The sequence below is a fragment of the Phaseolus vulgaris genome, chromosome 9 (assembly GCF_000499845.2).
Source record: "Phaseolus vulgaris cultivar G19833 chromosome 9, P. vulgaris v2.0, whole genome shotgun sequence".
NCBI classification, from domain to species: Eukaryota; Viridiplantae; Streptophyta; class Magnoliopsida; order Fabales; family Fabaceae; genus Phaseolus; species Phaseolus vulgaris.
The window spans coordinates 19466401-19490144 of record NC_023751.2 but is presented as its reverse complement, the minus strand read 5'-3'; the positions used below and the strand labels follow the sequence as shown (position 1 = coordinate 19490144).

The 23744-nt window shown below is 31.2% G+C and overlaps 1 protein-coding gene across 4 annotated transcripts; it reads left to right on the top strand.

The window, feature by feature from the left end:
* The first annotated feature begins 12500 nt into the window (after nucleotides 1-12500).
* On the top strand, nucleotides 12501-22071 carry LOC137821511 (replication factor C subunit 2-like). 4 transcript variants are annotated; one of them, XM_068626136.1, is made up of 13 exons: nucleotides 12501-12561; nucleotides 14907-14964; nucleotides 15038-15116; nucleotides 15199-15278; nucleotides 15974-16096; nucleotides 16196-16265; nucleotides 16346-16419; nucleotides 19070-19190; nucleotides 19725-19787; nucleotides 20664-20723; nucleotides 21253-21378; nucleotides 21475-21558; nucleotides 21744-22071. In XM_068626136.1, the coding sequence occupies exons 1-13, from the start codon at nucleotides 12516-12518 to the stop codon at nucleotides 21846-21848; spliced, it is 1089 nt and encodes a 362-aa protein (XP_068482237.1). In that variant the 5' UTR covers nucleotides 12501-12515; the 3' UTR covers nucleotides 21849-22071. The 4 variants fall into 4 exon arrangements, with proteins under 4 accessions (XP_068482237.1, XP_068482238.1, XP_068482239.1 ...); XM_068626137.1 differs by lacking the exon at nucleotides 12501-12561 and adding an exon at nucleotides 12897-12957; XM_068626138.1 differs by lacking the exon at nucleotides 12501-12561 and adding an exon at nucleotides 13455-13680.
* The last annotated feature ends 1673 nt before the right edge of the window (nucleotides 22072-23744 follow it).

The window sequence follows — 23744 nt, the reverse complement described above, 5'->3', positions numbered from 1 at the left end:
TAATAATGGGGCGGGGAAGAAGAAGGTTTGAAATGGGGAAGCATCTGAGCCGTAGATCAGGGCTAAGTGAGGAGCGGGAGACGCACGTGTGGGCCCCACTTCTGCCTATGTTTTCAAATTCGTTTTAACAGCGCTCTGCCGTTCGGGGATCTGATTGGCTGCCACGGCCACGTAAGCAAGGAGACAAAACGAGAATTGGAGCTTTAGGTTCCATTGTTTGAATTTGAATTCAAACGGTCACTGGATCTGTCGTTTCCAACTAGGGGACCCAAACCAGTCCCAATTCCCAACCATGATCGTGCCATTTGTTAATCAAATTTTTTCCAATTCTTCTTCTTCATCACCATTTAAAACTTACCTTATTCAATGGAACAAAATACTATTTATAACACCATAATAATCTCATTTTTTGCACGTAAAATGTTGAATCACACCTATTGAATTTGGTAACTAATGAATTACTACTCATAATCGTGATTTGGAGGGAGGATTGTGCTAGAAAATCAATTTCCATGATGCCTCTTCAAAATATTTGTGCAAATTTCAAATTTGTACTTGGAAATGGAATGTTACGTGATTTTAAACTTGTCTTTTTTAAGGGAAGAAAATATTTGTATTTTCTTGCACAACACACTTGTTTTTTTGCTCACCATTTTAGTGAATTTCTCCACTTAATCACGCGCACACAAAAAAAAACTAATGACAGGGTTCAGGATTTCGAGGATTGTGTTTGAAAATCAATCACGTGCTCTTCAAAAAATTGCTAATTTAATTGGTCAAATTTCAAATTTCTGATTAAAGAAATATCCGTTTTCAAATTTAATTTCAGCAAATTTCGAATTTATTCTTGGGAGAGGCTACCTGAGTTCCGTTGTTTAAGGAGAGAAAGTCTTCGGCATAATGGTGATTTTTCACATAAAAAAATTACGTCGAGTTGTTTTATTTTTTTACATAAATAGATTAATTTGGTACAGAAATAAATAGTTGTGAAATTTATTACAAATAATGAGTAAATCATCTTTTAAAATATTATTACCTTCTTAAATCCATATTTGATCCCTATAATTTTATCAATATGCATTTTTGGTTACATTAATTTAACAGCACATTTGCTTTTCTAATTTTTTTAATACTGAGCAATTTTTACCTAACATGATATGTAATCTAATTTCTAACAGAAAATATTAACATATATTTTTAAATATATGTTGTGATTTATTATTAATTTTTTTTACTAATATATTACGTAAATAAATTACATTAGAGTTAGAATTTGGATTACATATAAACAGTAAACCATAATTATTTAATTTTAATGAAGGATTAAATGTGTGATTTAGTAGTAGTAGTGATAAATAATAAGTAAGTAATAGAAACGTCGCATTTAAAAAGGGAATTCTATCAATTTGGTATATAAATAAGGTGAATATTTTTATAATTGTTTAATACATTAAAAATAGTAAATATCTATTTTTTAAGAAAACTATTATATTTTAGCATATGTTTAGAAATTAATTTTAAAAATTTATTATAAATAAAGTCATAAACATTAAATATTAGAATGTATATTTAAATGTGTTACCTTACCAACATTTTCTAAATTAAAATAATAATAAAATTGGATCTTAAGTTACAATACATTATTATGTTAAACGGATATGACTATTCATGAGCCCATTGTAATATTCTATATAGTGATTGAATAAAATTTATAAAACAATACTAAAACCAATTTTTTATTTAAAAAGCATCATAGTATAATATAGAACATTAACATCTGTAGAATCTACAGCAAACTTATTAATATAGTAACTAAATATACATGTATAAGTCATTATTATACTATAATCTATAATATCAGTGTTGATGGAATCTACTAAGAACTTAAGCAGGAAACAAAAATTGAATTAAATTATGTCAATATTAATGTAATTCTAGTGTACCTTGATTTAGGATATTATTACATTTCAGTGTATTTTGTAACATTTTACTTTGAATTTGAAAATTTAATTTAGGAAGTTATTACATTATAGAGTAGTTGTAAAAAAAATGAGCGTTTGAGTTATGAATGTTCTTAGAAAGCACCAAAAAAAAAGACTAAGAAAGAAAAATACTTTGTATTTTTTTTCAATTCTTACAAATTAAGATATACCATTCATAATTATTTGTTTCACATGTGAGAATTTAGACAAATAAATGAGTGAAATGTGAACTTTTTTTTACTAATAAGATTGAAAATTTAAACTAATATCAATATTTCTCCTGATTTTACAATTTTATTCATTTGTATTTTTTTTCTTAAAAATTCAAAAATAACTCCAGATATTACTTTTATTAATGACTTTATATAAATAAAGTTTAACTGTAGGATTGACTGGTAGAAAGTTTACGTGGTATAAACCAAATGGGTTAGTGAAAAGCAGGATTGACAGGTTTCTAGTGTCAAAGGAATGGTGCGATGTTTGGCCGCATTGTAAACAGTTCGTTCATTGTAGATTTGTTTCTGATCATTGTGCAATAATTCTTAAAGATGAGTATGTTGACTGGGGCCCGAAACTGTTTAGGAGTTTGGATGTTTAGCAAAGTGATAGTAGGTTTAAGGTGTTCCTAAGAGAAAGATGGCCCAACTATGAGGTGCAAGGTGGTGGAATGTACATTTTCAAAGAAAAACTGAAAAAACTTAAAGTGGATTTAAAAGTTTGGAATAAAGAGATATTTGGGAATGTGAATCAACTGGGTGAAGGGTTGCAAAAGAGGATTAACGAGTTGGATATAAAAGATGAAGAAAATGAGCTCGATATGTACGAAAGGGAGGAATGAAGGTCTCTCTTAGCAGATCTTATCAAAAATCTTTTCAAGCAAGAGACGATTTGGAAACAAAAAGCAAGACAAAAGTGGTTGAAGCAAGGAGATCTCAATACGAAGTTTTTCCATACGTCAGTTAAATGGAGGAGAACTAAGAACGAGTTACATGGAGTCTTAGAGAATGGTCAGTGGTGTGAGAATAAGGATGAGGTAAAAAACAAGGTCAGAGAATTCTTTGAAGCCAGATTCGTTAGAAATGAAGAGCTTCCGCTCAAGCTAGACAACGTCAAATTTAAATCTATCTCCGGAGAAGATAACTAGATGTTGGTAGGTGTTTTTTCAGAAGAAGAAATTAGGGAAGCAGTGTGGAGTTGTGATAGTTCGAAAAGTCCTAGGCCAGATGGTTTTAATATGGGTTTCATAAAGTTCTGTTGGGATTTCATTAAGATGGACATTATGGCGGCAGTGAAAGATTTCGAGGATAACGGTAAATGGCCTAGAGGGTCAAATGCGTCTTTCTTATGTTTGATTCCTAAAGTTGAAAATTCACAACAGCTTGGTGAGTTTAGACCTATTTCGCTGGTTGGATGTCTGTATAAAATCATTTTGAAAGCGTTGTCTTTACGATTGAAAAAGGTGATTAGTAAGGTCATTGATGTCAGGCAGTCTACTTTTCTTGAAGGAAGGGGTTTGCTGGATAGCGTGTTAGTAGCCAATGAAGTTTTGGATGAGGTGAAGAGAAAGAAGAAAAGGGGCATTCTCTTTAAGGTGGATTTTGAAAAGGCATATGACTCTGTGAGGTGGGAGTTCATTTACTATATGTTAGAAAGGGTCGGATTCTATAGTAAATGGTAGTCCGACTAAGGAATTTCTGCCAAAGAAGGGATTTAGGCACGGTGACCCGCTAGCTCCGTTTTTGTTCCTTATTACAGCTGAAGGTTTGGCGGGAGTGTCAAGGATGGCAGTTGAGAAGAATATGATTGATAGCTTGGAAATTGGAGGGAAAAAAGTGAAGGTAAACATGTTGCAATATGCCGATTATACCATATTCTTTTGTGAAGCAAACATCAAAAGTGTCTTTAATATAAAAGTGGCTTTAAATTGTTTTGAACTCTATTCTGGCCTTAAGGTGAACTTCTCGAAGAGCAAGATTGGTGGCGTGGGGGTCGATCAGATAATGATTCATTGTTTTGCGGCTATTCTAAATTATTAAGTGATGGTAACTCATTTTGTTTACTTGGGATGCAGGTAGGAGGGTGCCATAAGAGACAAGTGTTTTGGGTTGGGGTGGTTGATAGTCTGAGGAGTAGATTAAGCAGGTGGAAAGGTAGGTTCTTGTCAATGGCAGGGAGAATTTGCCTGATTAAGTCGGTATTTTCCTCTATTCCGTTGTTTTATATGTCCTTATTCAAAATACCCTCTGCGGTAGCAAATGAGATAGTGAGATTACAAAGGGATTTTTATGGGGTTGGGGATATGATGGAAGAAAGGTTGTCTGGGCTTCTTGGAAAAAGGTGTGTGAACCACGTGAGACCGGTGGTCTTGACATCATTGACTTAAGGGTTTTTAATTTGGCGTTGCTTGGTAAATGGATTTGGCGATTGGGATATGATAAAGACGGTTTGTGGAAGGAGATTCTTGAGTCTAAGTACGAGAGGTGGAGAGTTTTGAGAAAGGGAGTGAAAAGTAGTAAGGACTCTCTTTGGTGGACAGATCTGAAGGAGGTTTGGAGTTCGGAGGGTTGGGGTCGGAATTTTGAATATGCTATCAAGTGGAGGAGTGGTACAGGGAAGGAAATTGTTTTCTGGGAAGACAATTGGGTGGACAACGGAGCTTTGAAGGATGTTTTCCCGAGGTTGTTTTCCTTGAGTTTGTCAAAAGAATCTAAGGTGGCCGAGTTTGAGGCGTGGAATAATGGGCAATGGGCTTGGACATTCGCCTGGAGAAGGAGTCTTTTTGAATGGGAGAAGCAATTGGAGTGCCAGTTCTCACAGGTAATACAAGGTGTGTGTTTGGACTTGGAAAATGAGGATAGCTGGGTCTGGAAGGATGGGGAGGGGTTATCATATACAGTTAATTCTGCCTATAATCGTCTTAGAAGGGGCCGGGTTGTGTTTAAACAACTTTGGAGATGTAAAGCCCTGCCTTCTGCACTTGTTACTGCCTGGAGGGTGTTGGAAAATAAGCTAGCTACTAGGGTTAACTTGGAAAAGCGCGAGATTGCAGTTGAAAGTCCTTTATGTAGTCTTTGTAGGGTGGAGGTGGAATCAAATAACCATTTGTGTTTTGAGTGCAGATTTGCTTGGCTAGTGTGGAGTCGTTGTTTTGCACGGCTTGGAGTGCAGTTTGTGTCCCATAATGATCCACTGCTAAATTTTTCTCAGTTTAGATTGTGTAATGCGTCTGCTTTAGCAAATGAGATGTGGGGAGTGATTTGGATTGCAGTGGTAAGTGAGTTGTGGAAGCATAGAAACAATGTAATCTTTAATGGGAGAGTTGTCGATGGTTTAGAAGTGGCTGCCTTGGTTCAAGTGAAGACTTGGTCTTGGATTACGTTCAAGTCTCTCTCTGGTTTGTTCTCTTTTTCCGAGTGATGTCTCGAACCTTTGGTCTATATGACGATGGTTTATTGAATTATTTTTTAGTTCATATTGTATGGGTTAAGTTATGATTGTTTAGTAATTATAGGCGTCTGACGGTGTGAGTGTTGAGATAGAGTGTCTTAAGTATTTTATGTTTGTATAAGGGTTAAACCACCCCTAAAGTGATTCACATTTATTTATTTTTTATTGCCGATAGAAAAAAATGTTTGTGTCATTTTCAGACAATTGTCAATACAAAATTTACGTATGGCAAATAATATCAAAATATTTTTATAAAATGAAAAGGTAAATTTTATAAGACAGATTATTTCAGTGAATTTTATAAGACAAATTATTACGGAGTTCCTGATAATACATGTCAATATTTATTGAATGTATTATTTTTAATAATATTTGTATCTATTTCAAAATTAAATTTACTATTAAAAATATTTATTAATTAATTTAAATTTAGATCACAGAGAGATAATTTGTTATTTTTAATAATGTTTGTGTTTATTATCTTCTTCTTGGTGTATTAAATACTCTGTCATTTATGATTTATATATAAATTGTGTAAATTAAGTTACAGATTTATGTTAAATTTATGAAAATGGTATCATTCTAGTTTGACTTTATTGAAATATATATTTAAAAAAATATATATATATAAATATGATATACTTAAAAATATAATTTCAAAATGAAAAAATTGTGTTTCAAAAAAGTATGATTTTAATTTTAAAATTGTTGACTTACTCATTCTAGAGTGGTGTTATGAAGTAAATCTTTGTTATTTTTTTATATTTTTATAGATAAATTCTTTCTCTATATTCATATTTTTTTAAAATTAACAAAAAGTTTAATCTATATTAACTTTTTTTTAATACAAATATATTAAAAACTCATATATCTCATATAAAGTTTCCTATTAAAAATGAGGTTAATACGATGTCACCTTTAAGTTGATTTCTTTTTATTTTTATTTTTTTAAAACATTATTTTTTTTAAATAAGAGTATTAAATTATTTGAGTTAATTTGTGTCATAAAAATATAAGTTAATAATGATTAAATTATTTCTCATTTGAATAATAAAAAAAGTGTATGAAATAAAGTAGAAAAGTATTTTAAAAAATATGTTTACTTTTATTATTAATTTGAGCGAAAGCATCACTTTATATGACCTATGAAGAATTTATTGGTGAAAGAACTTGGGGACCAACGCTTTTTATTTTCTATTTTAATCATTATTTTATATTTTTTATTAAACAATCTCAACCCCTTTTTATCTTTCTTGTTACTACTAACTTATTTTGCTTGTAGATAAATTATGAACATTGATTTACTGATTTTATTATTGAATTCGTTGGGAGATAACTTAAAATCAACTAACCATAATTATATTATCATCTTTTTCGCATTAAACAGATATACAGTACAATCATCTTAATTTGACAGCAAAACGAACAAATATCAAATTTGGTGCCTCCAACCAATATATTAACATATTAAATAATCTTTTAATATTGACGACTTTATGCCATAATATATTGATCAATTTAATTTTCAATTATATGTTTGAATGCATAGGTAAAACACATGTATAAAAATGTTTTGATCGTTGTTATTTTTCAAAATGTATGGAAATTGATTTTCATAAAAAAACATGTTTAGAAATCTCAATTTTATGATTTTCAAATTCAGGAAAAGAAAACCTTTTGTATGTGGTTTAAAGCCAAGAAAAACCTAAAGTTCAACTCGGCTTTTCTTCTACAAGAAACAAGAGTAGGAGAGTAGCATAAACATAACTATCACAAATTTTTTCATATTGTTTTTCATGTGGAGTGGTATTACTGAGAATAGGTATAGGAATATAGATTATTAAGTAAGTAGCATGCTAGATAAAAAAACTCAAAAAATTAACATAAGTTTAGAATGAAAAATAAGAGCTCTAGTGACATTTAAAAGATATTGATGTTTTCTCTCAACAATACCATTATTCTCTGGTGTTTCCACTTTAGTGGACTTTAAGTATGACTCAACCTTATAAAAATGATTTATAAAGTGAGGTTTGCACTCATTTATATACTATGAAATTTTCTTAAATAAATAAGAAGAAAAGGTGATAGAACTTAAAGAAAAGGTGGCCACCATTGACAAAATCAAGCATAAGGTACAAACCTATATTTGGTCTGTAAGTTCAACAAATAAAGGTTTTGGTTATATAGTATTATCCATTTTCTTAGTCTGACACTAAAACATATGATATGATCAAAAGTATTGCCCGGATCAAATGAACTAAATTGGAAATTCATGGATCAAACATACACTCACATATCGCTACAAACAATGATAGAAAACTATAATTTAGAGAAGTCCAAATGATGAGATAACATAAACTCTAAAATACATTATTGTTTCGGTCATAATCAACTCCAAATAAAGAAATTGAAAAGGGTAAAAAATATAAGAACAAAAGTATAATTTCACAAGGCATTCCAGAGAAACTCCAAATCATTGTATATAAAACACTAGATGTGAAATATGCAAGTAGATGTACAAAGAAAATCATGTGAACTACACTTTAGTCTAATTAGAATGAGAGATTAACCATTTTTCTTTAAAGGAAAAACAATTCGCAGTCACAATGACTCACTAATACATTCTTAACGTGTGTGAAGCATTTTGGTTGTAAATTTAAAAGTCTTAACTTAATAAAAAATTTCTCATGCTGTGGTCACCACAACAGAGTCATAATTTTGCGTTGGTTGCTGCTTCTTAGGATTTCTCCACCTCCTCTGCTATAATCCCATCAGTCTCCAAAGCTGCAACCTGTCCAATTTCAGTTAATTAAAGATATTAATTAGTAGGAAAAATAAGTACTCATAAATTAATATTGAAATTGCCCATATAAATTGTGAAACTAAGTAATTTCTTGTATAATTTGTCAACCTCAACTTTATTTTTGTTAAGGATTTTGAAGTCTTTTCCTTCTTTATAATTTTTAACTTATCAAGTATTATTTTTCTTCTTTCTCTATTCTCAATGTCCACAAAAAGCACCAATTTTAACTTTCTCCTTGTTCTTGTAAAAGCTAAACAGCCCAAGAAGAAAAAAAACTAAACGCCAATGGAACAATAAAAAGGAAAGCCTACCATAAGTTATGAAAGAAAAAGATAAAAGAAGAGTTTCGTCCTAACAAGCAAGAGAAAGTGAAACATGATCTCCTCCATGTTAGCTTAAGAGCATCTTTATATTGATGCTGTAAATATGGTGGCATGAAATCCATCCCTTCAATGCATAAGGCAACTAAATAGCACAGTTGGTTACCATACACTAGACATATTTGTCTACTGTTAAAATTTGAAAAATATAGCCTCTAGTAGTAATTGCTATAAGATTTGAAAGTAGTGAGCAATCACAGAAATACAAATGTTTTTAAAATTTAATCAATAACTGCTTTTATCAAACATGCATATATTCTAATATAGTAACATCAATGTCATACATGTTTAAGTTCTCCTGGTCTTGTTTTTGTTTTTTATCCATTTCACCAAACAGATGAAAAACTGCCCTCTTCTACTTCATAGAAAAGCTTAAGTAGTTGAATCATGACAATAAATTTTATACCACCCAAAAAAATGTTTTTCTTTATGGAGTTAAGTAATACCAACCATGAATGTGAAATATTGCTGAAAAATTACATTTAGTTTCTATTAGTGTGATGCGATCACACCTTAATTCCCTTATTATATAAACTCGTACACAGAACACTCACTGTCTAATGTAGTCTAAAATAATAGAAAAGGTGTCAAAATATAATGCAACACACGACCTATAAACAGCAATTAAAATTTCACTAATTGAAATTATAATTTAATAGACAATTATTATCTTTTAAGAAAAAAACCACCAATTTTCTCATGGAATCTAATTATAGTTGCCTTACACCTTAATACAAGGAATCACTTTTTATTTTGGTTCTCTCTCGTTGCTTGGGTCTTAATATATGAAAGTCTCATATTTCAAACTTAAATCAACACATTTTCTAACATTTAAGAAAAATACTGTCAGGCGAAGAAGAAATTGTATGTGTGAGTGAGATTAAAAGATGAAGATAGCAAGAGTATGCCTGAAACACTTAAAAGTTATACTCTCATAAAACAATGAAATTTTAGAAGAAAATAAATAAAAAATCATAATTTTTTTAAAAAAAATCTTCAAAATCTGTCTCACTTAACAAACCTCTATTAAAATTAAATATTTTTATAGTGTATTTTTTATTTTTTAAGTCAAATATATATCTTTTTGCATGGACGTTTATTTCAATGTAGTTTTATATTCTTTAAATTTTTTTAATTAATCATAATTTATTTAAAATAAGTGAATGTGTTATCTTATTAAATTAAATTGTTAACAAGTGACATGTGATATAAATATTCACAGTATGAAATGATGAATGTGAGTGGATAAGGAGCCTGAGGATAAAGAACTAAAATGACAGAATATTTTTATTTGTTAAAATTGAAATCTCTTAGATATTGCTCTTGACATCGAAAAGGTGCTAATAATAACTTATGGAAAAATCACATGTAAAATAAGAAGGCAAAAAAAAATGAAAATAAGCAAATAAGAGTCAACAAAGAGAAGGAGAAGTAGAAAAGAGAAAGTAAATTACACAATCACTACCATAAAAAAAAAAAAAAAAAAAAAAAAACACTATCACTACGAAACAAGAGGACTAAGAGTCTCTCGAGAAGAGGTGGTAATTATTCATACCAATCAAAATAATATATTTAGGATAATATTTAATTTAATATAATTATTTTTAAAAATTTAATTTTGATTTTTTTAATAAAGTTTAATGGTTATTACATTTTCATAAAACATGATAATTATTGATGATGTCACATACACAATAACATTAATTTGTACAGTGTGGAATGAACGTAATTGAACATTTAAAAAAAAAATATTAACATTGTTTTTAAAAAACTTATTATATTAAATTGAATATTAATTTTATATATAATATTATTTTTTTAAAATTCTCAATTAACCTCCTTATGATAAATATGTGATAACTAAAGTTGATGTGATAAAAAATAATTTAATAAGTATAATATAAACTTTGAAAAATTACTTAATATTAAATAGAAGATAGAATTAATATATCACTGTTAAATAGTATATTCCACATCCAATAGATACTATTGAAAAAATGACTTTATATACTAAATTCTCCGTTCATATCTTATTATAGATATTTTGTCTTTATTACATCACTTCATCGTTATTAACGGAGACCAAATAAAAAAACTCTAGGAATAGTGGACTAAAATAAAATCTATCCAAATATAAGAAAAACTATTTAATTTTAATTTTATTAAATTGCAAAGTCGGCCTTGTATTCATGATTTTTTACAATACACAAAAAAAATCACATCTTTTTCTTCATCTTTTGATGCTACACATAAACCATTTACACTTGAAGAATACTAACTTATATACTCATGTGTGTATGAGTAAATTTAGGAAAATTCAAAAAATATCATTCAAAATGGTGTTGTTGTGCTCTCTTTTATTTGGTTCGTTTCAATCTAGTAAATATTGACCATTTTGACACTTGAGTTGTCTACCAATTTGAATTGCATATTGCTGCTACAGCTATCATGTACACTGAGAAAACTTATTATTATTATTTTCTTAATTTGGTTAGGTGAAAACTTGTCCCCAATTAACTATGAAAAACTTTCATTAGCCTTAAATCACTTAAATCATGTTTGAAAGTTTAATTAGTAGTACACTCACCAGGTTATTCAAGTATCTACTTTTACTTATCTAAACAAGATATATAGTTTTACATAATTTTTAAAAGAAGTTTACTATATCAAGTATTAGATTATGGTTTTATTCTTCTTTGATTTTTTTTTATAATATTTTTTCGGTTCAATTAGATTGCACTTAGTAATTCATTGTATTTAATTCCTAAAATTTAAGATAATGTGATATTCGTTCCTAGTATTTAAAGAAATATTTTAATTCTTCTAATATAAAATATATGATTTTTATTTTTAAAATAATTTATTATTGATTAATGTCAAGAATTATTAAAAATATTTTTTTTACTGTACTCACCATCCCATCAGAAATGTGAATTGACAAAATTAACCCTAAGAGGTTTTAAGAACCTAAACAAACATTTTTTTCTTCTCTGTCATTTTCGTTGTCACTGCTCAGAGCAAGCCGCAATGAGTATTCTGGGCGATTTTGGTGATTTTAGTGCATGGGTTCTCAGTAAATATAAACAAACATGTGTGCTTCTTTTCTGTGCGATGGTTAGTGGATGGTTTTGGAAACGTTGTTAGTCGAAGAAGAAAGGTAAGATTCATTTTTGTGTTGCTTTCGGAATTTTTAATCCATAATATTTGTGTAAATGATAAATGTAGAATGAAATGGAAAAATGCATAAATAAAATAATTTATTATTAATTAATGTCAAGAATTATTAAAAATATTTTTTTACTGTACTCACCATCCCATCAGAAATGTGAATTGACAAAATTAACCCTAAGAGGTTTTAAGAACCTAAACAAACATTTCTTTCTTCTCTGTCATTTTCGTTGTCACTGCTCAGAGCAAGCCGCAATGAGTATTCTGGGCGATTTTGGTGATTTTAGTGCGTGGGTTCTCAGTAAATATAAACAAACATGTGTGCTTCTTTTCTGTGCGATGGTTAGTGGATGGTTTTGGAAACGTTGTTCGTCGAAGAAGAAAGGTAAGATTCATTTATGTGTTGCTTTCGAAATTTTTAATCCATAATATTTGTGTAAATGATAAATGTAGAATGAAATGGGAAAATGCATAAAAAAAATAATTTATTATTAATTAATGTCAAGAATTATTAAAAATGTTTTTTTACTGTACTCACCATCCCATCAGAAATGTGAATTGACAAAATTAACCCTAAGAGGTTTTAAGAACCTAAACAAACATTTCTTTCTTCTCTATCATTTTCGTTGTCACTGCTCAGAGCAAGCCGCAATGAGTATTCTGGGCGATTTTGGTGATTTTAGTGCGTGGGTTCTCAGTAAATATAGACAAACATGTGTGCTTCTTTTCTGTGCGATGGTTAGTGGATGGTTTTGGAAACGTTGTTCGTCGAAGAAGAAAGGTAAGATTCATTTATGTGTTGCTTTCGAAATTTTTAATCCATAATATTTGTGTAAATGATAAATGTAGAATGAAATGGGAAAATGCATAAATAAAATAATTTATTATTAATTAATGTCAAGAATTATTAAAAATATTTTTTTACTGTACTCACCATCCCATCAGAAATGTGAATTGACAAAATTAACCCTAAGAGGTTTTAAGAACCTAAACAAACATTTCTTTCTTCTCTGTCATTTTCGTTGTCACTGCTCAGAGCAAGCCGCAATGAGTATTCTGGGCGATTTTGGTGATTTTAGTGCGTGGGTTCTCAGTAAATATAAACAAACATGTGTGCTTCTTTTCTGTGCGATGGTTAGTGGATGGTTTTGGAAACGTTGTTTGTCGAAGAAGAAAGGTAAGATTCATTTCTCTGTTGCTTTCGGAATTTTTAATCTATAATATTTGTGTAAATGATAAATCTGTAATGAAATGAGAAGGTGCATATATTCCAAAAAGGTAGTCCAGGTAGTCCTTAACCTGTTTCTGAAAAGGCTAACCATTTTAAATATTTTTTCCATTTTGGAAATCAATAAATGTATCCTAGAAAGAGTATTTCAGAATGATCTTGTTGTCTTTCAGATTTCCTTTTCTAAAGACTATTTTCTTTGACCGAACATCCTATTTTATAATCATTTAAAATTATTAAGAATAATTTGGATATTTTAGAAGATGTAGGGTTGGAGAAAAAAATATAGGAGTGTAAAAGAAACCCTCTTTCTGAAATCAATAAATTTTAAATATTTATTTTTTTAAAATAATTTCAAAAGTTTATGTTAAATTTGAAGAACTAAAAATAAAATGAAACTTATTAATTTATAATTTAAAAGGGTCTTAATCCATTTTTTTTCTATTAGATGAAATTTTCCTGGCGGGAAAAATACTCTCGCAACATGTTCCTTCCTTACACAAATAATTGGGACCTAAACCCTAAAGAAGAACAGAAAACCCTCACTCCCTAAACTCTTTCCTCCATTTACTATCATAATCCCAAATTATTTCACCCTTCATCTCCAGACTCGCAATTGTGATACTTACTATCGACCTTCCTATGAAGTGTTCCATTTCAGTCATATAATCTGTATTTTATTCTTCTCTCATTCTCGTAATCTTCCTATTTGAATGTTTTAATCAGTGTATGTTTTTTTCTTTTTCATCCATTGTCGCAGTGCTTGCCTTTACAACTGTTTGGTGCATTGGCACATGTTTAGTAGCACACAGCAGTTACAAAAGGGCTCTAATTTGATTTTGTAGAAAATATGCTAATGCTTGCCTTTTATAAGCTTACATAGTTGCAGCTTGTTTATATATTTGTTAGTACATGATATATTTATGATAATTGGTAAGTTTTCTCTCTCTCACCGATATGGAATTCGAGTTGAAGCTAGCTAGCTACAAGCCCAAAGGAAAAAGAAACATGAATATCGGCTTAATAAATAACAAAGCTGTTTTCTGTTAGAACTATTTATTTGCGCTCAACTTGGGGATCAGAATTTTCATATTTAGGCTGTATGAAAAAGGAAGGATTTTGAACAACAACATATAAATGTCAGGTGTTTGGTGTCTGGGGTTGTTTTCAATCTGAAGGGTTTTGGACTGATTTGTTTTGCTTCCCTCTGCAATTTCATTTGTTCTGTGGCAAGAATACTTGAATCAAGGGTCTTCCATTTTTGTTTTTTGACTCCATAGTTTTTTTTGTGTGGTTGATGTGTGGTGTTCACTGTCACTGATATGTTTCTGTTCAGTTCTTATGTTCAGTGATGTGTTTGTTTGTTTGGACATCTATTTCAGAATATGCAATGCAAGGTTATGAAATTTTGTTGTGGCTATATTTTTCTTCAGTCCATCTTTCATACTGCTCTTTTCACCATGTTTCTCTTTAAATAGTTTAAAAGTCAGACTCCATCTGTTTATACTTTCTGCATGTGTGATTTTCCTCTAAGTACATCAGATACACTCAAAATATTATAAGATATTTTAAGAAGTGATAGAAGTCACATTCTATTATGCACTATCTTATGTATCCATATTCTATTGCTTTCATTTATGTTACAAACAACTTAAGTTTCCTATTGGTAGGCTTAGCATCAGGTTTCTCATAACTGGGTCTGGTTTTAAGTTCTAATACACCAAATGAAGATAGTAACTGTTATCAATCTATCATTAACATACCTCATTTTTCTATATTATGATATGCAACTTCCTAGTAGTTATCTGTACGTTTCATTCCCTGATATGATACTGTGTTGGTATGTTATTGCCTTGATATATGCTGTTTTAAAACTTTTTCTTTTTTCTTTTTAATAGTGTGTGAAAATAAGACGGCCTCAGTCATGCAGAGCTCTCAGCAATGGGTCGAGAAATAGTAACATAAGTTCTCTTTCAATTATTTCTATATTTTATTTTGTACAAATCTAATTTTGAATGTTGTAACCCAACCGACCAAGGAAAGTGAAAGATGTTGCCCACCAAGAAGAAGTTGTTCGAGTGCTAACAAATACCCTTGAAACTGGAAGTGTAATTATCCTTTTCAAATACCTACTTTTCCCTTTCCTCCTCCTCCTCTTCCTCATTGAATCAAGCTAATCTTGTATTGCAGTGCCCCCACATGCTCTTCTATGGTCCTCCCGGCACTGGAAAAACAACTACTGCTCTTGCAATTGCCCACCAGCTTTTTGGGTATCCCTCTTTAGTTTTATTTTCACAATTAGAAGAGCGCTTGTTTATTTCTAACTGTTATGCCAATTTCTTGTGATCAAGAGACCTTAAGCAGCTCTATCTAACAACTACCAGCTTTGGTTGCTCTGTAGATCAAAATAAACAGAGCTGCTAAATAATATCTAATCAAGAATCCAAGATTGACTACTTGTAATGGAAACCAAAGTGATATGAACTATCTGTTAAAACTTTCTCTTAATATATGCTTTACACTCTTAAGAGTATTTCAATAAACCTTTGTTAGTCAGTTTCACCATGAAATCATTTACTGAGTAAAAAGGAAATCAAATCTAATTTAAGGAATACCTTAAGTTCAAATATTTTCACAAAATTTATATAACTACCTTTGAATTCTTGACATGTTGAGTCATAGAGATCCAAAGACTATGCAAATTGTGCATCACTTTAATAGCAACTTACGGTAATAATTTTACCAGGAATATTTTTTTATCAACTGTTAGTAATGAAAGACCTAATGTTACGCAGTAGAGGATCATTTTGAGGGTTGAATTTATCAAAATGTCAATTTTGTTTGTTTTATGAGTTGGGATTCATTGGTAGTAAAAAATGCTTCCGTTTTCTTCCTTAAGCTAATCTGTTGTGCTGATGGACACAATGGCACATGTAATTTAATTTCTAACAACTATATATTACAGGCCTGAGCTATATAAGTCCAGGGTGCTGGAGCTGAATGCAAGTGATGATAGAGGGATTAATGTTGTTCGTACAAAGATAAAAGATTTTGCTGCTGTGGCTGTTGGTACTAACAAGCGTAGGAAGTATGGGAAATCTAATTCTCTTAAAATCCTTTCCCCCTCCTTTCTCTGCTTGTAAGATTTGAATAACTTCCTCCCTGTTATGGTGTTTTGATATTGCAGGGGTCATCCTTGTCCACCATTTAAGATTATTGTTCTAGATGAGGCTGATTCAATGACAGAAGATGCTCAGGCATGTTTGTTATGTTTTTCATTTCTAACGTTGCTGTCTCAAAGTGTTCTGGTTTCACACCACCTTCAATTGCTGTACAGAATGCCCTGAGGCGTACGATGGAAACTTACTCTAAAGTTACAAGGTTCTTTTTTATATGCAACTATGTGAGCAGGTATCTTGTCTTCCATGCTAATATGTACTGTTTAATTTGGTATTCTCATATCTTTAAGGAGCTAATGAGTATTATAGTCACCATGATGAAAGTAATTAATCCAAATAGTGCCATGGAGTGGTTGGCTCCAAAAACGCTATAGCGAGTTATAGGACAATGCTATTTTGAAGCTTTATGATACGCATAACATAAGTTTTATACCACACATATATATGCTGAAAAATAAGATAAGAACTCCTAAATTGAATAAATTCATAATTAATGACAAAAAAATGAGTTTGAGAGATGAACACATTAATAACAACCAACATCAAGGAATAAAACAAGTCTAAGCCTAAGGTTTAAAGCACCTAAATAAATAACTTTAACTACAAAATTATAATAGATATGTCCATAAGATACCATGACCATGATTTCCATCAATTTTGACATGTAATGCTAATGAAGTTTTAATTATTCTTTTGGTCCCTATTGTTGCAACAGTTCCCCTTTTAGCCCTTATAACCTAAAACATCTAATTTTGGTCCCTGTATTTGCATCTATTTACCCTTTCGTCCTCCTTGCCAAGTGTTGGCTAACATTGTTTGAAATGAATGAGATGTGGTTCATTTAATCAACATTAATCTGAAATGTCGTTGTATGACTTTAGAGAACAATGACCCAAAGGGTAAAAACATGGCAATTATAGGAACCAGAAGAGAATGTTTTAAACTATAGCAACTAAAATGGAAAGTTGTTGCAATTGTAGGTACCAAATGGTAATTAAACCTTATCGGGTGCATTGTAAAAGGACTTTTTTTTTTATCCAAAGGGATGGCAATGGCGCGGGACAAGTGCGGGTTTTACTATCTCATCCCATCCTTGAAGTAAACATTCATCCCCATTCCCATCCTTATATCCAACAATTATGAATTTTTTGTCTCATCCCCATGCCCATCAAGGAACATGTGTATACTTGTACCCAACCCATACTTGCCCCTTTGCTATTTCACATTAGTGTTATCAATATTTGATTTGATAATGGAAAATATCAATCCTTTATGAAGTTATAACAAAAACCATAACGGGTTATGGCAGAAGCATTGCGTCAAAAGAAATTCAATATATAAATACACCACAAATTTCAAACTTAAAATAGCAACAAAACATTTCCAACTAAGCTGCTCCACACCTCATCTCATCTAATTTCTTGATTTTCCACTGTCACCACAGCCTCATCAAACCTCGTGCAACAACCACACAACCTCATTAGATCTTGTGTTGCCGTTGCAAGCCTCCTTCTCTCCGTCTTTTATGCCATCTTTGTTCACTGCTAGTATCTCATGATGCAAAAAGTGGCTGCCATGACAAACTCGCATTGCCATTGCCATGTTGTGGCATTGATTAGAAATTCCTCTGTCAGTTTTCACCATAATTGGTTTTGAATAACATTGTTTCACATTATTAAGAAAACCTCTAATGTCTAGTCGACATGAGATATCCAACACACCCTTCTCACGTTGAAACTATCAACTCGTGCGTGGGACTATATATTTATATTTATGGATGGTCTGATAGCAGCTCGATAGCGGGTGACACGATAGGCATAGGAAACTCTCGCTAGGATAAATTCGAAATGATTTTGATACCATGTTAAGAAATGCTCTAATCTCTAGTTAATGTGAGATCTCTAACACACATTTTAATTAAATATTTTTTTTATAAAAAATAAAAATCACATTAAAGGAAACATGATATTATCAAGTATTAAATATTAATAGGATATGCATTTTATTTTCTCTAATGTCAAATATCAAGAAAAAAAATTATAATTGTATAAATATCCAATTAGAGTATTAAATAACAATTGAATAAAGGTCAAATAATTATAGAAAAGAGTAAAAATGACCAAATGTAAGACCTAGAAATAAGTTACAAAACTAAGAAAACTTAATATAAGTTTTTTAAATTACCTAATAAATTAAAAGTGTTTTAGTAATTTAAAATGAGGATGAGTATGAGGACATGGATGAGTACTGGGAAATGTATGAAAAAAAAACGGGGCAGATATGTACATATCCATTCTCATCCCCAATTTAATAAATTGGGTATTATCCATACCCGTACTGTAGTTAATGCGAGGATTTCTTTTCAAAATCGGGATAGGTTTGAATAATGCCCGCACATACGGGTTCATTTGCCATCCCTATGTCCAAGGATTGGAAGTTTATATAACCTTTTAAAATTTAATTTTTCAGGCAGCACCATTTCCTTTGAATGGACATTTACGGAGAAGAAAATCTAACTTTCTTTAGTTAAAAGGAAAGTCTTAATGGAAAAAAGAATATCATGTTATTGTTATTAAATCACTTAATGTGGTAAGAATTTTGTAAAAATGACATTATTCTTTGAATTATAGAAAACTTGTATAAGTATTTCTGGTAATATATTTGATCAACCAAATAAAACTTATCGTTTGTGTGAATCATAATTCTCAAGATTCATATTGATCAGGAATCATGATTCCCATGTATGAAAAGTTGCTTTGGTATCAAACGCCATGTTAATGTGATATATTGTTACAGTCCTTTTCCTTTTGTTCTTGTTAATGGTTTCCAAGGATAGAACACATTGACTTCATACATTATATGGTTGTCATTTTTTTCCATAGGATTATAGAACCACTTGCTTCAAGATGTGCAAAATTCAGGTTCAAACCATTGTCAGAAGAAATCATGAGCAGCCGGATTTTGTACATATGCAAAGAAGAGGAACTCTGTCTTGATGCTGAGGTGAGAACCTTATGGGCTGTTTAGTTCAGTGGAGGGGAAGGGAAGGAAGAGGAGGGATTTTGATTAGATACTCTGTTTAGTTAAGAGGAAGGGAGGGGAGGGATATCAATAAAGAGGATAAGCAACTTGTTTCTTGTTTGGTTCACAAGGGGAGGGGAGACTTTTTAAAAATTAATTTACCTTCATTTCCTTGTTATTTTGGGTTCCCAAGTGTAAATAGGATTATTTTTGCCAATACATTTAAAATGTTTTAAATGACTTATCTTCCCCTCCAAATCTCCCCAATATTGGAGGGGAGCAAAAATTGAATGAGGGATTTGGCTCCCCTCCATTCCCAATCCACCCCCTCTTAGAATTTGAATCAAACAAAAAAGTTTTAATAAAATCCCTCTTCAACTCCCCTCTCCTCTATTTCTCTCCAACCAAGCATGTTAGTTCTCACACAATGTAGTATTATTCTTAATGTTCAGTCTTTTATCTATAGAGGTTTTGTTACATCATAATGGATTATTTTTCATGCCTTTGATTCCATAGGCTCTTTCAACCCTTAGTTCTGTTTCTCAAGGAGATCTTCGCCGGGCAATCACATACTTGCAGGTGAGCGGCATTTCCTGATCAACACACTCAATTTTCAAACAATTAAGTTATATGATTTCTATTTTCTTATAGTTTTCATGTGTAATTTAACTGAACCTCTTCACATCAAATAATGTAATCTTTGAATGTGACGCTTTTAACATATTCTGCTTGACTCCACCAGACTAATGAGTAACATTCCAAGTGTGTTAATTCTGTGCTGTTTCTTAGGGAATAATTGTTACAAGAAAAACTGTTATTTTTCTTAAAAATATTGTTTTACAGTTGCATGCTGTCTGATTTTTAGGACATGTTTTCCATTTTTATTTATATCTAGTACTGAATCAACGATTAACATCAATGGAAAGTTGATGCGGTGATGAGGTCAAAAGTTCCCTGCTGATAAGATAGGAGAGCCTGCGCTATAAATAATATTTGTTTGATTGTAGGAACGTATGCTTTCATCTTCATGCTTTTCTAGTAATGGCATAAGAATAAAATTCAATGGAAAGATGCTGTGGAGAGTATATTAACACCAGGTTGATAAGAGAGGAGAGCCTCTAGTTAAGATTTTCTATTGAAACTTGGTAGAGCATAGATGTGTTGTGGTTTGGGTATTTATTTGCAACCTGTCCTATCCTTTAAAAAATATTTTTCTGGCTTTCCTTCCTGTTGGTTTCCATGTAGACGTTGCTTTCACTTCATGCATAACTAATTTATTAGCATAAACTATAAAATGGAATTATCTTGTGTGCTATTATTTAATACACATAACACAATGCTATCACCAGGAAATGTAAATTGACTTTTTAAATTCAATCAAGGCAGTCCTACTGAAAATAGAGGAATTGTGTGCCTATTTATTTTTTTCAACTAACTTGGTATTTAAAATTGCAGTCTGCAGCTCGCTTATTTGGATCTTCAATTTCTTCAGAGAATCTGATTTCTGTGTCTGGGGTAGGTTGTTGCAGTACCTTCCTGCGACTTCTGTTTCTATTTTCAAAGACAACAATTTAATACAATAAAGTTGGTTATGACATTATTTTGTACGTTGTTTGTATGTATTCACATTGGGCTGAGGATTGATTGACATAATTATTGGCTGAAAGACAAGGATTTGGAATTACAATTTTGGCTTTACGTTAATCATGTGATTTTCACTCTTGCTTTTTAAGTATCTAGATAAGGGGTTTTTAACTTCTCCTAATAGTGTGGTTTCTTGTTATATAAGTTCACAATTTGCAGTCTATTCTATATGCTATTTTTGTGAAGCATTGGAGGTCAAAATTGCATATATTCTTTGAAGTGACCTCTTATTTGGGGTCTTCTCTTCAAGCTGTGTGCCGATTTTTTGCATCATTAACTAGTTTTCAATTCAATTTGTTGTTTTTTTGCATCATTTCTGGTAACTATGTACTAGATGGCCTCTTCTTTTTCTCCCATTCCTGTTTATCTGGGCTTTCTAAAATCCCAATCAATATATCAGGTTGTTCCAGAAAAAGTTGTGCAGGCAGTTCTTCAAGCTTGCAGAAGTGGTAATTTTGATCTCGCAAACAAGGAAGTCAACAATTTCATTGCAGAGGGATATCCAGCTTCTCAAATGCTTACTCAGGTCTTTATTTGGTTGTTTCTGTTTTATTGGGCCAGTTCAATTAAGACTTCTACTATTTTACTTATTTGAGTTTTGCTTTTCTTTTTATTTTTCCAGTTATTTGAAGCCATTGTTGAAGACAATGATATATCAGATGAACAGAAAGCAAGAATATCCAAGAAGTTGGGTGAAGCTGATAAGGTTACTTACGACTCTTAGGGAATTAATTATACACAATACTCCCCCTTTCCCATTTACTGTTCCTGGACATGATTTTACCACATTTTCTTTTTGGCATTTTTAACTTTTAAGAACTTCTAAATTTCACTGAAACGCAATTTGCCTATTTTGGGTTCAATTCTCACTAGTTGCTTATGGAATTGCAGTGTCTAGTTGATGGTGCTGATGAATACTTGCAACTTCTCGATGTGGTCAGCAATACAATGCAGGCTTTTAGCAATATGCCAGAAGGATTTGCTTACGAGTGTTAGATATTAGATAGTCAGCATATTGGAAGGATAAATTATTCTGCTGTAAACACGTTGACTTCTGTATCAGAAAATGAGATTTGGTAGTGTCAGTTGTTAACTTGCTTTATGTGGAATTGGATTGTGAAGATCCATGAGTGGATAATTAGACACTAGTTCTTGAGTACAAAATTGACGCCGCTGCAGATAAAGCGAATACATAACTGATCAATTTTCTGTTTTTGCACTTAAATATTTAAAACAGTTAAAGCACACTCTTTACTTCTCAACTCCTCCTCATCCCATAACGAATTAAATGCAATTGTTGAATTCAATATCAGTGGCAACTCAATTCGTTTGACATGTTACTCATTTGATTTTGTCAGTATAAATCTTGTGTAAAAGAGTATTATGCATTCGTCACTATTAATCTAGTTAATCACATCGGCATGTAGCTAAGCTTTTTGTCTGCAATACTGTGTATATACCAGTTGGAACGCCTCCTCGTCTTGTTCCAAAATATGCATCCACATATTTACTTAATATATTTTCATGCCTGGAATTTTTGTATTTAGTTCGTTTTGCTTTCCAACTGGATATATTACCATCGATCAACTTCGGATTTAGCAATCTAATTAAAAGAAAAGCAAAGACCAAAATGAGTAGCTCTAACTGAAGTAGTTAATGTAAAAAAAAAAACACGGCTAATATCATTGCGTGGTAAGAAAATCTCTCCTCAATTCCAGTAACACTTCAACTATTGGTGTGCTTCTTTGGTTGTATGAACTTTAAATGGATATATGCAATTTCTCATGCTAGTTAGTACTAAGATCATTCGGACATTGGCATAACCGTCACAGTAAATTCTATCCTGACTTATACCTGTTTTATTTTTTTGACATCTAATTATCTAATATTGATAAGGGGGGATAATTTATGACAAATATAATGATGCCAACTAATTATTAATTGGGAATTCAATATTTGGTCCATAAGCACTCAACAACAATATTATTCTGCTAATTCAACGATAATTTTTTTTATGCTAACTTTTAATACTTGTAACTCTTAATCAATACTATTTTTCCTACAACTACATAACTGCTGTTCTTTTTAACATTTGTAGGTTTTTTTTTTTTTCTCTTTTCATGTAACAGTGTCCCTTAGTTATATATCCTTTTGCTATGGAAGACAATCAAATTAATTAAAGTTCTGATGCACCATTTATATGGTTACTTGTTTGAGCTATTTCTTTGCCTTTTGCATTTAGTTTGACTATAGTTCAAAATATGTGATGACCATTTTCAATGAACCTTTTTCCTTTCCAAAACACTTTTCATTCATTACACTTCAAGTTGGCGCAAGTTAAACTGTGTTGAGAACTCTAAAAACTCAATCAAATCTATCTAACATGTGCTGCAGTAATTCTGATACAAGATGCGGAAATAAGTAAATAATAGCCTAGCAACAATTTAGTTTCATAAATTAATAGAGCCTGTATTTACAGTCATATCTAGCAAAAACTTGACACTCATCTGTATCTCCAGCTACATGAGTATTGCTGGATGCCATCATTCACACAATCAGCACACGATTGTACAAGTTTAGAATAACAAGTTCAATTATGCAAGCATAGATCCATGATTTGTTATATTAGTATTGTACTTGGATAGTTAGGAGCCGAACGGTCTCAGATCATCTCGGTATCCGGTACCGACTGTCATAAGAAAAATGCATTAAGATAAAAGTATATTTATTAACATAGATTGAACTGCACGAAAAATTAGATAATACACTCTTAGTCATGATATATGTTAATCTCGGTCCAACGGTAAACTAATTCATCAAAGCCATATAAATAGCCATAACAACCAAAACAAAGATACGTCGGTATTACCGTATTTATTGCATCAGCATACC

What these genes read in the sequence shown, in the direction of transcription:
- LOC137821511 (XM_068626136.1), top strand. Translation starts at nt 12,516, where the DNA reads ATGGTTAGTGGATGGTTTTGGAAACGTTGTTCGTCGAAGAAGAAAG. An exon ending in GGTACTAACAAGCGTAGGAA is followed by an intron (nt 16,097 to 16,195) that starts GTATGGGAAATC and finishes TTGATATTGCAG; the next exon opens with GGGTCATCCTTGTCCACCAT. An exon ending in AGTTGGGTGAAGCTGATAAG is followed by an intron (nt 21,559 to 21,743) that starts GTTACTTACGAC and finishes ATGGAATTGCAG; the next exon opens with TGTCTAGTTGATGGTGCTGA.